The following is a 22,740-nucleotide window of genomic DNA, read 5'->3' as shown; positions in this document are numbered from 1 at the left end:
AGTCCGAAACTCGAGAACGAAAACTCACCACAAATTACATTTGCTATACATTTGTAGTATTTTACAATTATTGAAAAAATATTAGCTTTCTTCTAAATCCTAGAACAAACACCTGGACAGAACTGAAGCTTTTAACTTTCTAAGCGACTATTCTTTAATCTCATAATTGTATACGTAATAATATCAATAAGGCACCGATAAATGGAATCTGTTCTAGGCAAAATCAGTCAACAAAAACGAACCACAACACTATTTGTTAATCTCTGAATCTATAAACTAAGCATCTTATATCTTATATCACATATATTCGCTGCAAAGGGTTTACTAATAATTTATGAATGGATTAAGTTTAACAATGAATGCAATCAGATATGTATATATTATGGCAAAAGACGTTTAATCCAAATTCAGGTGCAAATGATCTATATTTATAAACAACAGCTATAGCAGTAGAAGAATCCATCGGTTTTCCTGTATCTAGTGTAGTTTTGGTTGAATTAATCCACAGGCGCACATACTATTTTTGCTTCATTCTCTCTGCCTCCCTCTCCGTTCACCAACTTTATTCCTCTTGACGTCAGCAATAGCACCATATTGGAAAATGATCTAGAAGTCACCTTACTCACTGATTAAGTTATTATCACCGACGTATTATATGAACGTAGTAAATATTGATATTAAATGGAAATTACCACTTCTTGCTGGTTTAGTTTAATTTTTTTATCATTTGCCATTTAACTTGCCATATTCATCTTAAGAAACCCTTTCCAGCTACTTTATGGTACAATGACTTGCATTACATTGTAAAACTGACATGCAGAGACGAAAAACGTAAATATATAATTAATTACTGACCCAAAAAGGCTTTCGTCTTCTATAAAAATGATTCTTTTGACAAATGTAGAGTCTAAAAGTCCACTCACACTGAGTGTGACAATTTGGAACAGTTACTTGGAAAAATATTCTATCTCACTGATATTACTAGCTTCGCCTACTATCAAAAGCAGTTATGGAACACCTATAGAACAGCTTCCTGGAGTTATGAGTTCCTAAACTGTTCAAAACTGCTCTAAAATAGTTCGACAGTTGTTCTGAATTTGGTATGTAGTTGGTCTTGAAGAGCTTTGTGGAGTTACGAGTTCTCGAACTGTTCAAAACTGCTCTAAAATGTTGTTATCAAGTTATCAGTTCTACTATGTTCGCGATTAGAATAACTAAGTGTGACAATTTGTTATGGAACACCTCTAGAACATTTTTGTGGGGATTAGAGTTCTCGAACTGTTCAAAACTGCTCCAAATTTGCTCAGCCGTTGTTCTGATAATTATTGTTGAATGTAACAGATTTCAACAGTTCTACAACAGTTTTGGACATGGTATTCGTTCATTACCTGTTCCACCTTCTCTGTAACTGCTCCGGCTTTGTTGTGTCGATTTTCTAGATAACTACTGTTGAAACTAACAGTTTTTTTATCACTCGTACAACAGCTTTGGACATTTTACTCGTTTATTACCTGTTCTAATTTCTCCGCAGCTGTAGCAGCTTTATTGAATGGCTTTTCTCGATAATTACTATTGATGTGAAAATTTTTCAACAGTCTACAACAGTTTTGGACATGTAACTCGTTCATCATATGTTCCACCTTGAGGACAGTTTTATACAGGTTACCAGTGCTACACTATTTGCGATGAGCACAACTGAGTATGACAATTTGTTACGGTACGCCTCTAGAAAAGTTTTGTGTAGTTTGGAGTTCTCAAACTGTTCAAAACTGCTCTAAATTTGCATGGAAGTTGTTCTGTGTTTATTATGTAGTTGTTCTCCATAATTACTGTTGAATGTGATCATTTTCAACAGTCCTACAATAGTTTGGAAAAATTACTGTTGGATGTAACAGTTTTTCAACAGTCCTACAACAGTTTTGGACATGTTACTCATTCATAATATGTTCCACCTTGAGGACAATTTTATACAGGTTATCAGTTCTCGCGATGAGAACAACTAAGTATGACAATTTTTTATGGAACACCTCTAAAACAGTTTTGTGGGGATACGAGTTCTCGAACTGTTCAAAACTGTTCCAAATTTACTCAGCCGTTGTTCTGGATTTGGTATATAATTATTCTGATAATTATTGTTGAATATAACAGATTTCAACAGTCCTACAACAGTTTTGGACATGGTATTCGTTCATTACCTGTTCCACCTTCTCTGTAACTGCTCCGGCTTTGTTGTGTCGATTTTCTCGATAACTACTGTTAAAACTAACAGTTTATTATCACTCGTATAACAGCTTTGGACATTTTACTCGTTTATTACCTGTTCTAATTTCTCCGCAGCTGTAGCAGCTTTGTTGAATGGCTTTTCTCGATAATTATTATTGAATGTGAAAATTTTTCAACAGTCCCACAACAGTTTTGGACCTGTTACTCGTTCATTATATGTTCCACCTTGAGGACAGTTTTATACAGGTTACCAGTGCTACACTATTTGCGGTGAGCACAACTGAGTGTGACAATTTGTTACGGAACACCTCAGGAAAAGTTTTGTGTGGTTACGAGTTCCCAAACTGTTCAAAACTGCTCTAAATTTGCATGGAAGTTGTTCTGTGTTTATTATGTAATTGTTCTCCATAATTACTGTTGAATGTGACCATTTTCAACAGTCCTACAATAGTTTGGAAAAATTACTGTTGGATGTAACAGTTTTTCAACAGTCTACAACAGTTTTGGACATGTTACTCGTTCATTACATATTCCAGCGTATCTGAAACTGTTTCGACTTTGTTGTGTCGTTGTTCTCCTTAAAAACGTATACTTAGGAAACGAACCATGTATAATTCTTGTTCAATAAACTGTGGCACGGTTTTATACGTCTCTACAAGTCAATAAATTAATAGTATGTATATAAAATATTATAAAATTTAAATCCTACGACTAGGTACTATCTAAAACTAGCTCCTAAGTATATTTGGTACAGGTTTTGTCACTTTTATTTTATTGGAGGAATGTAAGAGTTCCTAAAAAGTAAGAAATAATAGATTATAGTAAAACTGTAAAGATAATTAATAATTTTTGTAAAAATAAAATGTTTTATACAATATTAGAATAAACCTTGTATTATATAAAAAAATCAATAAATTATATCGAATTACAACGATTTAAAATTAAAATTGTTCAATGAGAAAATTTATTTTTTTTTAAGATGACCCATCAAAATAAATTCTGAACGTTTGCATACCTTGACGTGACTTTCTCGGCTACATTTGCACCGTTTTATCACTAGATCGGACTACCACTATCGGTCTAAATTCAAACAAAAAGTTTAGAAATGATATTCACCTGGCAATCAAACTCCAAAGCGACTGTTAGTATGTTTTTTGGGATACAAAAGGATATTTACTCTTGACGGATCCCCAAACTCTATACTTAAGTTATTATTATGACTTCTTCTTCTTAGCCTTCTCTCGTCTATTTTTGGACAGAGACCTCTCTCATTCTCGTTCCATCGATCTCTATCCTGAGCAACATACTTTCAATTATTGTGATATTTGGACCAATGTTATTCAAAAATCTGACTCACAACTCAGTGAAAAATCTTACAAATTGTTGCAAAATCATCCCTATTGACCTTATATACAATAATGTAGGTTCACTCCAATCACCACGGTTATTACAGATTCTTTCAGATCAGTTTGTCTGTAATAATAAAACACGTAGAGACCATTCTAATAGACTATCTTCCAATAAGAATTTCTGAACTTTGACAGATGGTAACGTCGATATTGTTGAAGCTACATCTGTCAAATTACCTGTCATTTATATCAATAGTGTTGGGTAGGTATTTTTTATTGTATGTTTTCGACAACGATTTTGTTAAAATATTTCCAAGCTGAGTGTTTCGACCACAAACAACTTTTATATTGAAAACGATAATGACATACATGTCACGCATTAACGTTTATCATTGACACAATGTTCGAAGAGACCTTTACATAGACCTCTAATTATATAATTTGATACAACTTATAGACATGAAAAATGACTTACCCTTAATCAGTTTTAAGTATCGACAGTCCTTGTTATTGGCACTGTTTCGTTGTCCAACAATTCATCGTCAGCTGATAATAAAACATCACTTTCAGAATCCACGCGACGTTTCCTCGTAAGCGTTCGGTACTTCACGTGCATTCTTCTAAGCAGACTTTCTCTGGTACCGCTATACCTTCTCTTCGCTGGATCTTTGTACATTAAGAAGTTATCGGTTACCCAAAACATTAACATCTGGAAGATAAGTATACGGTTACGATAAGTTAATGAACCCAAAGGGAGGTTTGCATGTGATGTACCTATATATGAACTAATATTGTACACGGTGTAGCATGATGTATGTTTTTTTTTCAGTCGCATCACAAGTATTTATTAAAATATCTAATTTCACTTTAAACAGTCAATTTCAATCATTTATTTTTCTTAGTCTGATATCTTGCATAACGGCTCCCTACCAACTTTTTCTTCTTCAATTGTTCTTGGACCATTCTCTTTGAACATGAACTCCTCTTAGGACCTCATCATTATTTGTTACATGGTCCACTATACAATTCTAAGCAGCCTTCTGAGACACCACATTTGGAGTGCCTCTACACGATTCATAGATATCATCTCAAGTGATCAGGTTTCACTTCCTTACATCAGGATGGTCCACATGTAGCACTTCAACACCCGGATTCTAATGGTTAAAGGAACTTCACGGCGGAGGAGCTATTTATCTAATTTAATGGCAGCGTCCATTCCTAATCTTACCTTCACTTCCAGGTCACAGTACCACTTGCTGTTTAATGTAGCTCCAAGGTATTTAAATCTTTCAAATCGTTTAATAGCTTTATTATTTATATTCATCCCAGCTTCCATATTGAGTTGTCTGTTGAGTTTTTGTTATCTTATTTTAATAAATGTTTCATAGAGGTCGACATAAAATGACTTGAAAGAAATAAATACTAGTCTTTTCTCTATAAAAGTCTATTTTCAATCACTATATGACATGTTTCGGCTAGTTCCTACCGCGTCAGATAGTGGTAGAACATAAGAAAGATTTAGTACGATAAAGGCAAGATTTTTAGCCAGGTTTCTAGTTAACATACACCATTTAAGAATCCTCTGCAGCTGTTGACTTAATATTAATCTTAAATCAATTTATACATTAATAAAAAAACATTTTTTTTAAACATCAAAGCAGAATGCATTTAAATAAACGTGTATTTAAACAATTTATACTTACATTCACAAAAAACGGTATAATCAACATCACAAAAGCAACCTCTACCTTAGCGTTCGGTATAGGCGACATAATAAAGTCTTTCACATTCTGCCAAAAGTTTAGTTGCATAAACAACGTTATCGATCCTTTCACTATTAGCATAAGACATACATAAAGGCAGCATTGTATCATCCATGCATTTGCAGATGGCGGTTTTCCTAAAAGACATATTTGTCAAGCATACATTATACTTATATATTTGAAAATATATTAGATTGTTTTGTTTTTCGTCTGTAAAAATTCCGAAAAAATCGTAATTTACAATGAAACATTATTCAAGAAAACAAAACGATCCAGAAACTGAATCTGTGTATGTGAACTGATAAGAAACGATAATTACGATACAAAAGAAATCTTGTTTTACATTTTTGCAGCGTTGCCAAAGTGTGCAAAATAATTAAGTTATTAAGTCAAAAAGGAAGAATCTTGTGAAAATTCAATATTAGAATTTGGTCTCTGGCTTCTCCAAAAGAGCTAAAAATTCGGGGGTTTACAAATAAGTGGTTATGAGTGCCCAATCCGAAATAAGAATCCAGCCAAGTACAGATTTATCAACTTGTGTGGCTATAGCCTTTGTTTTAAATTTATAAACAATAGTAAACTTACCATATTCACCAAAATTGATGGACTCCCACCCCTTTCTCCTAGATAAGTACTGGCTAAGTCTAATTCCGATAAATATAATTAAAAGGCCTAAGGACGAATCTAAGAGAAAGTTTATTAAATACCTAAAAAAAATAAATACAATAAAAAAAAAACACGTGACACTTATGGAGTGCCGACAAAAGTGAATACTTTTTCAAAATTTGTTAAATATAATATAGAATTTTTTAATCATCATTTTTTTCATTATTTCATTATTTTGTATTTATGTTTAATAACTTTATTTTGATTACATTATTTTTCTCCTTAGGCGTCCTAAAAATCTCCTTGGCGGCGAATCGAATTCCAGTCATTCGCGTGAAAGGTAAAAAAGTAAGTAGACGTGAAGATAACCACGGTTTTAGTGACGTCAATATAAAGGAGGATACATAACTGTTTGTATAACCTCACTAAACGAAGCCAAAAAAACACCTGAAAAATCGAGAATTTACTAGGATTTTTCAATTGGAATACCTCTTTAAGGTTTCTTTACAGGTTCTGTAGCTCTGGAAGCTCTGATTATGCACCTAGGTCTGACCCATGTTGCTGTTACATGTCTAGCGGTAATAGTAGCACCATGTCTATCAGTGAACGTTGCTATAACGGCATGCGACTTTTTCAACATCAAAATCATCCCAATACCAGCGAAGATTATGTCCTTTGCTAATGGCTGGAGGCGTTACTACGTATCAATGAAACAGCGTTTGACGCCACCTGAGCGGGAATCGGTATGACAGTTCCAAGACACTACGATAAGGATGTGGCCGGAATATCTCGTACTATGATGAGGATGTGTCTGGGATCTCTCGTACTATGATGTGTCCGGGATCTCTACTTATATATGTGTTCGAGATCTCTCGTACTATAATAAGGATGTGTCCGGTATTTCTCCTTACTTATCTACAGGGGTAAGTCAATAGAAAAGGAGTATCATCTCGTGTGTAGCGAAATTTTTACAAGACAATGACTTTTTTCATTCATTGCAATATTGTTAAAAAAATACACATTGTAGACGAAAACGTTCAACGGTCGACTGTTGAAAATACTTGCTGTTTAAAATGAGATTTTTTAAATTAAAAAATATTTATAAACAAAAAAATTATTGCGAATTAAACTCAAAAGTAAGCATTTTTTAAAATTGTTTATAATTATTAAAAGAAACAATAAACACTGTACAGATGCTTTGTCAATACTTAGAAGGATCTCATTTCTGGTCCCATTCTCTTCGAAAGGTTTTTAGTTTTCATGTTTTTAAAAAAGTATATTAAATTTTAATTGTTTACTATTTTAATGTTTAATAATTGATGCAGATGCATAAAGTTTGTACCTACGAGCCATAGAACCGAAGATAATTTGTTTAATAAAAAAAAATCTGTAATAAATTCACAGCGCAATTGTTTATAAGCATTAAGAGGTAAACTTTGGGCTGTTTGTCAATGAAGTTTCAGCTCTGCGGACCCGGAGGCACCTGGCTTCTATTTTCTTCATTTTTTTCCATTTTTCCACGGGCCTTGCAGAGAAGAGACAACGGGAGAATGGAGAAGAAGACACAATGATGAACTCCAGACAGTATATGGAGATGAAAACATAGATGGGCATAGAGAATAAGATGGGCGGGCCACGTACTAAGATCGAGTGACGAAAGACTCCTGAACGCCACATTCTGGGAAAGTCCCGAGGGCAGAAGGTCAGTTAGTCGCCCAAGAAAAAGAAACAGATGGAAGGTAACAGTAGCCAGTGAGCTACGCAAAATGGGAATACAGCAATGGGAAATAGCTGCTCAGGACCGACAACAATGAAGGGAAATAGTAAACGCAGCCAAGACTCACATAGAGTTGTAGAGCCAAATAATGATGACCTGTCAGAACTTAAAACTAAATGATTCTTATTCTGGTTCATTTTTGAGATTCATAAACATGACTTGAATAGTTTAAATCTATTCGTTGATCGTATGCGATCGTATTTAGAGCATCTACAAATAAAATCAAGATTACCATTCTCCGTTTAGAAGATAAATCAAATGATCAAAATTTTTTTGGCAAATACATTAAAATGTTGTTAACAGCGCTAATTGTAAAACAATACTTACCAAGTACAAGGGTCACCTTTATATTGTCCAGCTAGCCAAACATTTGCTAAGTGGATAGCCATTGAACCCATTCCCTGTTTAGAAGTATCGTAAAACCATATCAACCACGATCTTCTTTCTAATCTTGGTTCGCAAAATCTTTTGGCTGAAAAAATTAGTATATTATAAAACAGTCAACTCAGGTTTATCCGCGTGGGAATGATTCGCTGAGACTACTTTCAAAAAGTGTAAAAACAGGATGTGGCACTCCGGGAGTGACCGAGGAGAGGACTCTTAAGTTAGCGGTTATACATGAGCGGAATCCAATTTAACCTTCTCCATATTGTTTCACCTATTTTTTTACAAATTTATTACCACCCTACTAATTTTTCACCCCAAAACCACCCTTAAGGGGAGCGATTCTGCTGACTTAAAGGTAAAGGTAGCAGAATTAAAAAAGAAAACAAAATAGATACAGGTGGAAGGAACCTGTAGATACGTATTTCTGACTTTTGGTTTTCATTAGTACAGTGTCTGGACGTCAATCAAGATAAATACGCATGTTTTATTGACTATAATAAAGCATTCGATAAAGTACGACATGAATAATTAATGGATTTCCTGAAATCAAAGAAGATTGACTACAACGACTTCAGGATCATATCAAATTTATACTATAAACAGCGAGTAAAAGTTCGTGTTAACGAACAGCTGTCAGAAGAAATTGAAATTAGAGGTGGAGTGACACAGGGATACGTATTGTAGCCAAGTCTTTTTAATGTCTACTCCGAAGAGATCCTGAAAAAAGCTCTTGAGGGTGAAACAGCTGAAATAAAGGTAAATGGAGTTCCCATTAACAACATTAGATATGTGGACGACACTGTGATCTTCGCCGAAAATATTGAAGATCTTCAGAGACGTGACCAGAATAGCGGAGTATGGAAAACAGTACGGTTTAACAATGAATGACAAGAAGACGAAAATTATGAGAATATTGAAAACTCAAAGAAATAATTAGAGACTCTTCTAATAAACGAAACCAACGTCGAATAAGTGGACAAATATGCATATCTGGGAACAATGATATGATTACATTCAGAAGATCAATATCAGAATAGAAAAGGCTCGAGCAAATTTCAACAAAATGAGAACAAGGAATGAGTACAAGGGATTTAAAATTGGAACTAGGAGTTAGGTTAGCGAGGTGCTATGTTTTTTCGACTTTATTTTATGGAATAGAATCTTGGACCTTGAATGCGACATCAATGAAAAAACTGGAATCATTCGAGCTGTGGGTGTATAGAAGAATTCTGAAAATATCGTGGACAGAACACGTCACAAACAAAGAGGTTCTGAGAAGGATGAATAAAGAAATAGAAATTTTAAATATAATTAAAACAAGAAAATTGGAATATCTCGGACATATTACACGTGGAGAGAAATACACCTTGCTCCAACTGATTATGCAGGGAAAGATCCAAGGAAAAAGAAGCATAGGGAGGCGTATAATGTCATGGCTGCGCAACCTGAGTGAGTGGTACGGATGTACATCAAATGAACTTTTCAGAGCAGCCGTCTCAAAAGTCCGAATAACTATGATGATTGCCGACCTCCGCCGCGGAGATGGCACTTGAAGAAGAAGTACGGTGCAGCCAAGTTAGAAAAGGAGTAAATTAACTTGGGAAAGGGTCTACATAGCCATGCGACCAATTGTGGCACTAATTGATAATAATAATAAACCAACACAGCTTCCTCCTTGGCTGTGTTGCAGAGTCACCAGGCTGAAATGCAGGAACTTCTGACAGTACTACCACAATTGGTCGCATGACTCCTGTAGACCTTAAGTTAATTTACTCCTTTTCTAACTTGGCTGCACCGTACTGATGAAGACCAAAAGTCAGAAATACGTATCTACAGTTGCCTTCCACCTGCAACTATTTTCTTTTCTACTGAGTTGCAAGTTTTGCCAATGATTTTTTCCTTATCTATGTTATCACTGCGTTAGTGTGCCTAGATAAATTAGCACGAGAGAATTTTTAAATTTAATCATTTAAAATGGTTAATCTTGGTTTTTTAGTTATTCATGATTCAATTAAATTAAATATGGTACTGAAAAAGTCTTTTTATATTTTATAAATATTTAAATGGTAAACATCATTTATCCAACATATTGCAATTATGCAATATATGTCAAAAAAACACGAGTAAACAATAATACACTTAGATATTATGAAACATTTTATTGATCACAAAACTCTAAATAAACTTATAGCCTAAGATTCTATAAACTAAAGAAAAAAATGTTCGCTAAAATACATTAAAAAATAAAAAAGTTAAGACTTCTCAAAATTGTCGCAATTTGAACACGTCATTATTGCATGTTCCAAACAAATTGGAGTATCACATCCATCGAGCAAAAAGACAAAAGAGGGAATCTAATCGTTATGAAAAGGCGACCAAAAAAGTGGCCTCTGATGGCGGACATATTCGGAAATGCGAATGCGCCAAATTTAAATTTTCCGACACTTATTAACAGTAGCTATAAAATAGTTTTCAGAATGTGTCTTAGATGAGAAAATTTTAATTAAATATTAACGATAACAGTCTAAAATGTGAAACAATCGTTAAAAAACTTCAATATAAATAAGATTTCATGTGACAGTTGGGACAAATAATAACATAACCCAACTAAATTTGATTTCTTAAACAAGGAAAGACTCTCTTTCCTTGTTTAATTTGGCCTCTCAAGATGGCACTTCCTGTCTAACAATATTTTTGCCCCCACTACCTTTACATTCCCTCTTTTGTCTTTTTGCTCGATGATCACATCGCATGCATATGTGAAAAGTCTTCCTATCTTTATTTCTTGAACATACAGAACATCTACTGCTTGTCCTATGTCTTAGGTTCCAACTGATGTACCTCTAGTTGCTGATTATCACGTAGTGGTCGACGCAAGGAAGGGTTTTGTCTTTGTTGGTTTCGAAACTCAGAAATCAGCTGAACACCCAGTTCTTTCAAAAAAAATTCGTCTTTTAATTTATCGTTTTTTAACTTTAGCATTCACTCCAGCTGTATTCAAAAACGAAAAAAATAGTGTCAAAGTCCAACGACGACTATTTCTTGGTACGCTGTAATTAGCAGATAGCTCATCCAATGTGTCTACACTGCCTTTGGTTGAATTGTAAAAGTCGATCATTTCAGGTAATTTCTTTTCACCAGTTTCTTCAATAATTATAGTATCATCATGATGCAATGTAGAAAAGAGGATTACATTTTTTGACTTTTTTGGCACATACGAGACAGCCATTATATCTTGTTTGAAGGCAAATTTTGAACTGTGAATTTCTCTTCCTCGTGTGTTCAGAAGTGCTGTTGGAATTTGTCTTTTGCTCTTCCTAGCTGTTCCAACCAATGTAAGATGATGAGTCTGAACTAGATTGATCATGAGCGGATAATTGGTAAACGAGTTATTGGGAAAACTCAGATGATATGAAAAATATTATGATATCAGAAGCCATGCGCCGTGATATATTCTTGCAAATCTGCAGATTTATTCATTTTGCTGATAATAATAATGTAGACACCTCTGATAAAATGTACAAGCTTCGGCTAATTACAGACCACTTAAAAGTTTTCTTAAACACTTTATACCTGAACCAAATCTTTCCTACGATGAATCGATGATTCATCGAATCGGTATTTTGGTCGCCATGGGTGGAAACAATTCATACAAGGTTTGGTCGTTGAATACTCCGAACGGTTACTTGGTGAATTTTGAAGTATACCAAGGAAAAAATCCCAGATCAAATTCTAATTATGAATAAATTTTTGGAAAACCAACGGCTCGTCTACTGCAAATGATTGAGGAACTAAAGGAAAAAGAAAACTTTCCGTACAATTTTTTTTTTCGATAACTTGTTTACAAATCCAAATTTATTATGTACTATAAAAGCCAATGGTTATAGTGGAACCGGCACTATAAGAGAAAACCACTTGCCAAAGGACTGCCCTCTTCCTTCAAAAAAGGAGGTTGAAATACAAAGAAGAGGAGACTTTTCATACATTTTAGACAGGGAAACTGGCATAGTGTATGTTAGATGGATGAACAATAATGTTGTCACCCTTGCTAGTACAAGTTATGGTATTGAGCCAGTGAAGGCAGTAGACAGGTTTAAGAGAAAAGAAAAAAAATATTTCCCATACCAAGGCCTAATCTTATAGCGCAATACAATAAAAATATGGATGAAACTAACCAAATGGACAACAACATATCTTGGTAAGTTTGTCTCTTTGTCTACCTTTAGAATATAATTTGTTATCTGATTGTAGGTATCGCATTGGCATTAGGTCAAAGAAATGGTACTGGCCCATATTTACTTATCTAATTGACGCTGCATTACAGAATGCATGGATTTTGTACAGAAAAAGTGGCCGAAAAATTACTCAACTAGACTTGAGACGAAGTATTTACCAGGTACATAAACAAGTAGAAAGAAGCTATTCAGTAGTACTCTTGTGTTTCTTTTCTTTATTTCAGACGTATTTAACAAGATACAGGGTACAACCGAAAGCTACTGGACGAATACCGACAGGAGCAGCGAGTGATTTTCGAGTTAGCAATGATATTAGATATAATGGAATGCATCATTACATTATTACAGTCCCCGAAGGTAATAGGCGAAGATGTGGGGGCGACAATTGCAATAGTAGAGGACGAACAATGTGCTGCAAATGCAATATTGGACTTTGTATTGTCGAGGTCGAGGAACTGTTTCATCTAGCTGCCGACCGAGAACCATTTCATCAGCTTGTCAATATGACGATAGCCAACGCTTGAATACAAGCACGGCACACAAAGAGGAAGATAAATTGTTTTCGAATGTTTCATAATCAATAGTTAATTTTTATAAAAATAATTTTTTTTTGTGTATAACATAGGTTGCGCCTAACGAACCCATATGGGAACAGCTATTTTTAAGCATCTTGTTTTTCCTTATAAAAAGATATGGTCAAAAGTATGTTGTAGGGTCTTATTTTAGTCATTATTATTGTTAATTTCTAAAATTTTAAGAAATTTTTTTTCTCGGCGTTAATGGGTTAATTTAAAAACGGGATAATAAAGATATTCTTGATATAAAAAATGATATTAATATTGTTTATGTAAAATATAAGGGAAAAAACTGATAGACAAAAAATCAAATTGTGACCATAAATTATTGTAAAAAAAACGCAAGGTAAAAATACTTTTTACTCTATTTATTTTTTATTAAATTAAAAAAAAAGAGTACTTTTTCATCTATTCGTCATCTAGTAACCCCCACCTATGTCTTAAAAGCTTCAGATATCTACGAAAAATTTTGCCGTGAAATCGATGATTTTTGCATAACCAGACTGGGCTATTACATATCTAAGTTTTTTTTTATTTATTAAAGGTCAAATAACATAATCGAAGGAATAAGCTGGTAAATATTGTCCAAACAAACATTTTTTGTTTGTAATACACAAAGCAGTTATTAGAATTCTAGTTTTGAATTTAGATTTCATAGTAATTAAAATTATCAGTTATTCTATTTAATTATTGCTTAATTAGTTTACATAAATATTTATAAATTCTTATGTACAACACTGTTTAAGGTTTAAAAAGTATTTCAATCGAAATAGTTACTGTAAAAAAGAGAAATTACTAGCTTACTAGGTTACGTGGTCTAAATGTCGAAATTGCCTGGTCGATTGTTTCAATTTAAATAATTTATTAGTACTGAATTATTTAAAAGTAAAATGTCTATCTTAGCAATATTCTCTGCAAAAAAGGCACAGAAGATCAATTAAATTGTAAAAGTTTCCTGTATTTAAGGATCTAGCAAAAATATGAAAATAAAATCATAAATATCCAGAACCGTATTGGAAAAAACCATGCGGTTAAATTCGTACTTGCGGAACAAGGAAACCAATATTTGACAAGGGAGGAAATATAGAAGGACGACGGGGACATTGATGACACAATTTTAACAAAAATGCTAAATGGGGTAACGCTAAATGAACTAGCAACAATAGAACCGCCAGACCTGTCTCTCGTAGATCTCCCAGCGAACACATTGCAATGAACAACAGCACACAATAAACAAATGATGGCTCTTGTCAGAGCCAGTTGACAATCGGTCCAACAATTCGAGTATGCCAAATAAATATTGAAGGCATCAGCCGAAGCAAGAGCGAATATCTTAGCAAGACAATGATTAGCTGTGCAAAAGAGAACATCCCACGTGGAGTTACCAAATCCTACATTACATGCTGGAACGACGAGTGTAAAGAACTACTTGATCAGTATGAGAAATCTGGAGATCCTGAAGTTGGCGAACAACTCTTAGAAACCCTAAATTCCGCGAGAACTACAAGGTGGAGGGAAACTTCAGAAAATCTAAATTTCACACCCAGTAGCCGCACCGCATGGAACCTTCTACGGAAACTAGACTCTGGCACAAACAACGCTACAGCAAACTCTACAGCTCCAAAACCGGAAGATATAGGCAAATGCATAGCCAACCTTTCAAAACCAGTAATAGAAAAAAATCATAAAAGAGAAGTTAGATTTCAGTTGAAAGAAGCCAAAATTGCTCAACAACAAGCGAGCCAGAAGAATTTGCAGAAGCTCTAAAATTAATTAAATGTCGCAAAGCCGCATGAGTTGACAACATTTATCCTGAATTTATAAAACACATTGGTCCAAATACCAGTAAGTGGCTTCTTGAATTTTACAATCAAATATTGACTAAGCAGAAGTTTCCAAAATCCTTCAAAAAAAGTAAGATCATCGCAATATCTAAACCTGGGAAAGACCCTGCACTACCTGAGAGCTACAGACCAATCGCTCTTTTAAGCGTCTGCTATAAGATATTTGAGAGGATAATCCAAACGAGATTATTTTACCATGCAAAGCCAAATATTCCTCAAGAACAAGCTGGATTCATGCCGGGAAGAAGCTGTGGCGATCAAGTCCTCTCCTTAACAACATTTATTGAGAACGGATTCCAGAAGAAACTTAAAACAGTAGCAGCTTTCATAGACTTGACGTGCGCCTACGACACAGTGTGGAAGGAGGGTCTTTTATTTAAAATATACCAGATGGTACCATGCCGTTCGTTCAACAGTTTGATAAACCAAATGCTGTGATAGACTTTTCCAAGTACACCTAAATGGGAAAAACAGTAAGTTCAGAAACCTGCAAAACGGCTTACCACAAGGGTCAGTTATGTCTCCTCTTCTTTTTAATATTTATACGTCAGATGTACCAACTACCACCTCGCGCCAATTTATTTATGCCGATTACATGGCTCTGGGTGCTAAAGAAGAAGACATAAAAATCGCCGAAACCACCATAGAAGCAGATCTAAACACTGTTAACAGATACTTTAAGAAATGGGGCCTACAACCAAACCTATCGAAGACTGAAGTAACAGCTTTCCATCTTAACAACCACAAGGCAAATTACAGACTGAACATAAAATGCGATTAAACCATTCTAAAGCACAGTTCGAATCCAAAATACCTCAGTGTATCCAGAATCCACTTCTGAAGCCAGCTTGTTCTCTCGGCTGTGCAGCATCTAATGCGTTTGTTAATCTGTTGTTGATGATCTTTGTGAATAACTTGTATACGATTGGTAGTAGACTTATAGATCTGTAGTTTTTGATATCCTTTTTGCTACCTTTCTTATGAATGAGAATTATGTTTGCTGTATTCCAGTAGTCTGGTATGCATCTCGATTTTAGGCAGATTTTCCAGGTTTTATTACCAGAATATTTGAGCAGTTCCATCTATTTCAGCTGCTTTACCGCTTTTTATTTTTGCAATTGTCGATTCTGCTTCTTCCGGAAGGACTTCTGGTACATCTTCTTGGTTACTGATTACTTCTTCAAGTGTGTCAGGGGCTGTGTACAGTTCGCTGTAGAATTAAGTTACGAGTTGTATTATTTCATTTTTGTCTGTAATTCTGGTGTTTTCGTTTGTTAGAGCAACGATTTGCTTCTTCCCAATGATTAATGTTTTTCTTGTTTTCTTATAGTTTTCCAATATAATATATAATATATTATGGAGAAAGTCTCTTGAGAGTATATATAGTATGTCAAACGTCCAATAAAAAGTGTCTGCTCTCATAGTTTATATACAAGGCGAGTTGTGAATTTTGATTGATATTTTTTCTTTTGGTTATATCTTTTGAACAATAATTTCGATTTGTCTAATACTCTGATAAAATTTCTCATATAAAATTTCACTCTGTATATAGTTTTTAAAAACTCCAATCAGGCCCTTAAAATACACAAATAAACAAAAAAAAACTACATATTTATTTTTTTCTCATCGCGATTACTCAATTTTACTAAAAAAAATCAAATTTAACTATAAATTAAAAATTTAACAAATTAAACCATAGATTTCAAAGAACATAATTTTTCTTACACAAATTTGGTCGTTATTTGTGAAATGATTAATATTTATTCGTAAAACAAGAACTTCTATTTTAATCAATCATCTTAACCACATTTTTTCTTAAACCAAACGGAAATTATTTTGAAGAATATTTAAATAATATATTAAAAATATAACAACCAAATGATTTATTTGTTTAATAATATTTAAAGAATCCCATTGTTATCGCTCTGAATTCCACTTATTGATAACGTTCCAAATGATACCAGCATTTTTGCACTAAACCTTTTTATGTTAAGCTCACTTTTCTTTAGTATAATAACATTGCTCTATTTAAATATTGATGTATGGTATACTACATATAATCCAAAAAATTATTTTAAAACAGTTCGTAATTTTTCTTCTTCAAGTGACATACGCTTTCATTGCAATATATGGACGTTCATTTATTCATAATTGTCGCTCTCTAGCAAGACTAAAAATTTCACCTGCATTTTGAATTCTACACCAAATTCTTTTATCTCGCAGCTACAAATGTTGATTTCTCCCTGGGCCTCGTTTTCCTTCTATCGTATCCATTATACCAAATATAATTATTTCATATTTATCACCATTCATTTCAAAGTCTCATGAGATTTACACAATGTCCATATTTCTAATACCTCTACGCGATTCAGACTGAAACATGGTGATCCCGAGGATTGTAAAACTTTAAATTTATAACAATTACACCAATTCTATCTAAAATTATTGAAATTATACAGAAAGCTCCACTTATTAGTTGAATGAAACACACGCTATTAAAGCCAAAAAAAATGCATAAAAAAACCAATTTAAGTTCAAACTGTACAATAAAGTGAATGTGTTTAAAATCCGTATTTTGTTTGAGTCTGACATCTTTGTGTTTTATTTCTTCTTAAACAGGTTTCATATTGTATTACCATTGGAATATAAATTCAAAATACTTCACCAACATTCGTATTATGATATTATCTAAACAATATTATCAATATATAGACTAGAGAGAAAATACTCAGATTTTATGGTTGTTCCTTTAAATACGCCGGTGAAACTAAGCAGAAAATGAGCATTTATTAATGAAAAACATGGCTAGTTGTTAAAGTACCTAACTTTTTTATTATCCAACACAAACAAATGAATCAAAAAAGAAAATGTTAAGAAAGCCTGAGGCTATAATTGAGTTTTAATTTCAATATTTTATATATGCTAGAATATTCTACAGGGTGTTCCGAACTTTAAGGAAAAAACACAGTATGATTGTTACACCCGGTATAAAATGACACTGACCTGTCTAGCAACAATATTATTACATCGATATTCTTAAATAATATAAGTATAACATACTAAAAAATCAGTCAAATCGGACAACAGGTTTAGGAAATTCGAGACATCTAACATGACCCTATGTTAAGGTGTTCCGTTAATTTTGCCGGGGAGTGTATTATATAATTTGCTTATTCTGTCTGTCTGTCTGTCTATGTGTCCGTAACGAAAACCTCAGCGCCGGCATTACATCATATCTCCATTTATTATTGGTGCGATTGAAGCGTTTGATGCGTTAAATAAGATGATGAGATAATGATTATATTAAGGTAGAAAAAACAAACAAGGTGTAATGTGTGTTTGTATATAAATCGATTTAAAGTGGGCTGTAAACACTTTAGCTGTTTTACTATTAAAATATAACACTTCTTGATTTTAGAATGATTTATTTCAACAGTATTTATGACAAATTAGGAAGTACCAACATGACCGTTGGTTACTTCTTCGACCATCTTTTTACAAGACTCTATTCTGCGTGGTGATACATAAGCTTACAATTTGCGTCCTAACCTACCATAGGCGTGCGAATAAAAAATACAATATAATATTAAAAGGAATAAAAATAAATGTAATAATAATGGCCTAACACAAGGCGACTACCAAAATGGGCAGTACACAGTATATTCATCATTAGTGAATGTAGAATTACATACGAGATATCATAGGACGCTACGGATGAAAATGGATGTACTATAAGATAAATTTTGATTTATTGATAACATATGAAATATCAAACGAAAGAGGAGGATATAACGAATATATTAAGATAGAAAAAACAAACAAGGCAGCTACCAAAAGGGAGCTACACAGCATCGTTATTAATGAACGTATAGCGACGTATGAGATATCATAGAACACTATGGGTAAATATAGATTTATTATAAGACAGATTTTGATTTATTGACTTAAAAAGGCCTCTGGCTGAGTACAAAATAAACAACTGATTAAATCTTAATATATACAAATTATATTAAGATAGAAAAAAATCAATCAACAAAAACTACTACTATCTTTGTATCAGGTGACGATTTGTTTTTAGTTGTTACCATCCATCCGTGTAGAAACGATGACGACTGTTAGACTAAAGTCTATTTGTTACTAAGTGGCAAACACAAAACTACAGCTTATTTAGGCTATATTTATCGATGTTAGGAATGGATTCAATAGGCTGCAGTGGAACGAGGTAATGAATGCAATGGAGGAGAGAGAATGTCCTGGTTACCTGATGAATATGGTGGCAGAGTATCTGTCTAAGAGAAGGATTATGGTGAAAAAGGGCACGTGAGAAGGACGTGGCGGTCGGGGTACCGGTCTTGGGCCCGAAGCTATGAAACCTGGCATATGACGGGGTCAGGAACTGTCAATACGGAGTGGGTACAAGCCCCTTCACACTCACGGATGACCTCGCTGTGGTAATAGCGGCGCGGGATGAGCCAGATCTCAAATACCGGGCTCGGAATGCAGGCGGCGTTGTAAAGAACTGAATGACGCAGCACGGATTGCAACTCGCGAGAGAAAACCAAAGCCATCATTATGAAGAAGAAAAGGAACAGGCAAAGTGTGGAACTTCAATGTGCGGGGGAAAGTCTAACACCCAAGAAACATGTAAAGTATCTGAGAGTGACGTAAACAACTATATCAGTGTAATGATCAAGAAAAAAAAAGGAGGAAGAAAGACAGCTAGACCAACGGCAATGGTAGGAGAGAAAGATGCTGGGAGTTGAATGTAGAAAAGTGAGTTAGACTGTATGAGTTAAACTGTGTGAGTTAGACTGTGTGTGTCTGACTGTGAGGAAGGAGAAAATGTCTGTCTGGGTCTTGCTCAAAAAAAATTTGGGACTAAAAAAAGGGGTCACAGGGAAAAGGAGCAGGAACGGATGCTATTCCGCTTCCGGATGGCTGGATGAGAGGGTCTGGTTTAGCATGTAGACGTTCGGCATAGACTAGGCAACGAGAGAGCGTTTTAATGAACCTCCGGAACTATCGCCGGGAGTACGAAAAACGAATCCTGCACAAAAATCAGTCAGTTGGCGTTCTGGGCTGGGATGTATTTTGAAGATTCCAGACCCCCTCTATAAAGACAAGAAAAGCTTATTTGTAGTGTACCATTTTGTGTGTCTATGTTTTATTTTGCGTTATTCATATGTATTTATAATATCAAAATAAATTGGCATATATTATTTTTGGTGTGACAAAACACAAGCATTTTAGGTAGAATATAATATGTTCTAGAATCCTGATGCCTTCGAATCGGGTCATGTTCTAGAAATTCATATAAAAGCTCAAAAAAATGTTGATATTTCAACCAAATTAGTACTACTTAGGTGACAGCCAAAACTTTTTATTAATATATAGATAGTAGATAGAAAATGACTATTTTTCACCTAATTAACTTAAACTTGATTTAAAAAACAATGACGCACTCAATTTTTCATAACCAACTAGATAAGACACAGTAATTTTCATAATATTTCAATAATTTTACACCTTTATTGCCTAGTCTGTAAGGAAACTCAATGTCTGTAACTTTAGTACAAAATACTTATTAATATTAGTAGTCTTGTAGCATACTGACTATTTCAACTTAAAGTCACAGCCTCAGATATGATTTAAAATATTGATTTAATTTATTTTTGTATTTGGATTCGCCTTCAAATGTTTAGCATGCCTCTGTGATTTTAATAATGTAATATTTAATAGAGACAATAATATAAGTTTGTTTCCTCTATATTAAGTCTAAACAGCACAAAATAAACATATGGAGAAATTAGCTCGAATAATTTCGTCTTTCTGCAAATTTAATCTCTTTTGTGTTGTATTTCTCTATCTCTTTATTTGTTTATTGAATGTCATGAAGAGAAAATATCTCTAGCCTATGTCTAGAACTTTGTAAAAAAAACTATATTATAAAAATAGAGATTTTTTCATTGGTAATGTTTTGAAATTTGTCAAAGAGATTCAATGCTTTAGTCCACTCAATTTTGTTTCCATTGGATAAAATATTACTTAATAAAAAGTAGTTGTAGAAGTCTAGATGAGGAGTCTCTTACTACAAGACTCACACAGGGCATTATCAGCTGTTTGTTATATGTTTTTATGTAAAGAGTGTGGAATGTGATAAAAAATACTATCTATGGCACATATACAGGGTTGTGATAAAGTATGGAACCAACTAAATATCTTTGAAACAAAAAATACACCATTCATGAAACTTTGCATGTAAGTATAATGACACCTAACGCATCTGACGCCATAGTTTTTAATACTCCTCCATAAATACCCTCAACTTATTTATTATAGGTAGAACACCCTGTATATTTTTGAGGATTTTAAAAGAACTTGTTATTCTTAAGTTGTATGTACCAAGTTTGGTAGAAAATTTGGTAAAATAAGAAATAAATTTATAGTTAAAGAATAGGTACATCTATTTCCCCAGACCAATGAAAATAATAATTTAAAAAAAAATCACTTTAAATGTTCAAAATGCTCACAAAAGTTCACATCCTTCCAATCTGAAGCCTATTAATTTATTTACTAGCCTAATAACATGATGACAATGACATGTAAAGGATAAAAGCTGTGGTCACAATTTCAGTTTACATCTACAGAAATTTTATTTGTGATTTATTTCTCTTTTTAACAAAATTTTTCTACCAAACTTGGTATGTATGAATTTGCAATAACAATTTCTTTTAAAACCTGCAAAAATATATGGGGTGTCCCATTTTAATTAAATAAGTTGGGGTAAACAGTGTTTCCAAAAATAAATCTTTATTCAGTAAAAATTGGTGGTTAGAATACTGCTTGAAATGACATAATATACTAATATGTGCAAGGAATTATCCATTTCATCTGTTAAAAATGGAATGCCTTGCCATTATCTTGAAAACAGCTCACACAATTTTTATAGATTTTGGTGTAGATTAACAAAATGGCCTATTAACAGACAACTTCTGTAGAGTAAGGCAGTACTCTTAGAATACTGTAATAATCCCAATACCCATATTCCTAAACCATTATCACTTTTAATTTTTAACACTCTTTCAACATTTTATTCTTCATGTTAATTTAATATGAATTACTTCATAAATAGCTCTGAAATTTAACCAAATCATCAGATTTTTGTTCAAGGGTATGTTGATCAAAACTTTCTTCTCTGTCATTTGTGATTCCTAATGATGTAGTGACCTTATCAAGTATCCAATTAAATATTATTTTACTGGTGATTTAACTTGATTTGGATTAAATAGCTTACTAATTTATCATCACTTGCATACAAAAAGAACCGCTCAAAATATATAATGTTGCAATATATTCCTTTCACCTGCAGTTTATCTAATTAATTATGACATTACTTACACAATATCATCATTTTAGAAAATAAAAATTGTTTATTTTTTAAAGAAGCTGTACTTAATTGTAATTTTTTATCATTTTTTGATGTAAATAATTAAATATAATAAAATACTATTAAACATACCATAGAATAAAATGATGCTGTTGTAAAATGTAATTATATGAAAACATAAGAATTACGACTTACCAATTAGGCATGTAAAGGCCAAACATGCTAAAAGAATTTGAAGAAACAATCCAAACTTATCAGTCAAGGCATCGTTAGAGCAATGCAGTTCGTCGGCCTTTTTTGTCATCAAACTTGTGGAATTCATTGTTTTTAAAGTATTTCTTTAGAAGTAATCATTATATTTATAAAACTAAATAACTTAGTAAGTTTCACCAAGATAAACTCCTTCACTTTTGAACTATGATTAATAAGAACCAAAACAGCTGGAATTGACAGGACAAGATACAAATCTGTGTCATATTTATCTTTGATGTCACTGATTCAAAAAAGTCTCGATTGTAAAGCTAATCCACAAAGTATTATTAAATAACCTTTGCTACGTTTTTTATTACTTACTAAATCTATGAGCTACACTAT

The 22,740-nt window shown here is 33.3% G+C and overlaps 1 protein-coding gene across 1 annotated transcript; it reads right to left on the bottom strand.

Annotated features, from left to right (window-relative positions):
* Positions 1 to 22,620, bottom strand: LOC140443099 (store-operated calcium entry regulator STIMATE-like). The gene is made up of 6 exons (XM_072534167.1): positions 22,342 to 22,620; positions 8,046 to 8,190; positions 5,921 to 6,042; positions 5,276 to 5,472; positions 4,048 to 4,281; positions 1 to 3,017 (listed from the first exon to the last, which is right to left on the bottom strand). The coding sequence occupies exons 1-5, from the start codon at positions 22,466 to 22,468 to the stop codon at positions 4,060 to 4,062; spliced, it is 813 nt and encodes a 270-aa protein (XP_072390268.1). The 5' UTR covers positions 22,469 to 22,620; the 3' UTR covers positions 1 to 3,017; positions 4,048 to 4,059.
* Positions 22,621 to 22,740: the final 120 nt, after the last annotated feature.

Source organism: Diabrotica undecimpunctata, chromosome 6 (assembly GCF_040954645.1).
Source record: "Diabrotica undecimpunctata isolate CICGRU chromosome 6, icDiaUnde3, whole genome shotgun sequence".
NCBI classification, from domain to species: domain Eukaryota; kingdom Metazoa; phylum Arthropoda; class Insecta; order Coleoptera; family Chrysomelidae; genus Diabrotica; species Diabrotica undecimpunctata.
This window is presented reverse-complemented; position numbering and strand designations above follow the sequence as displayed.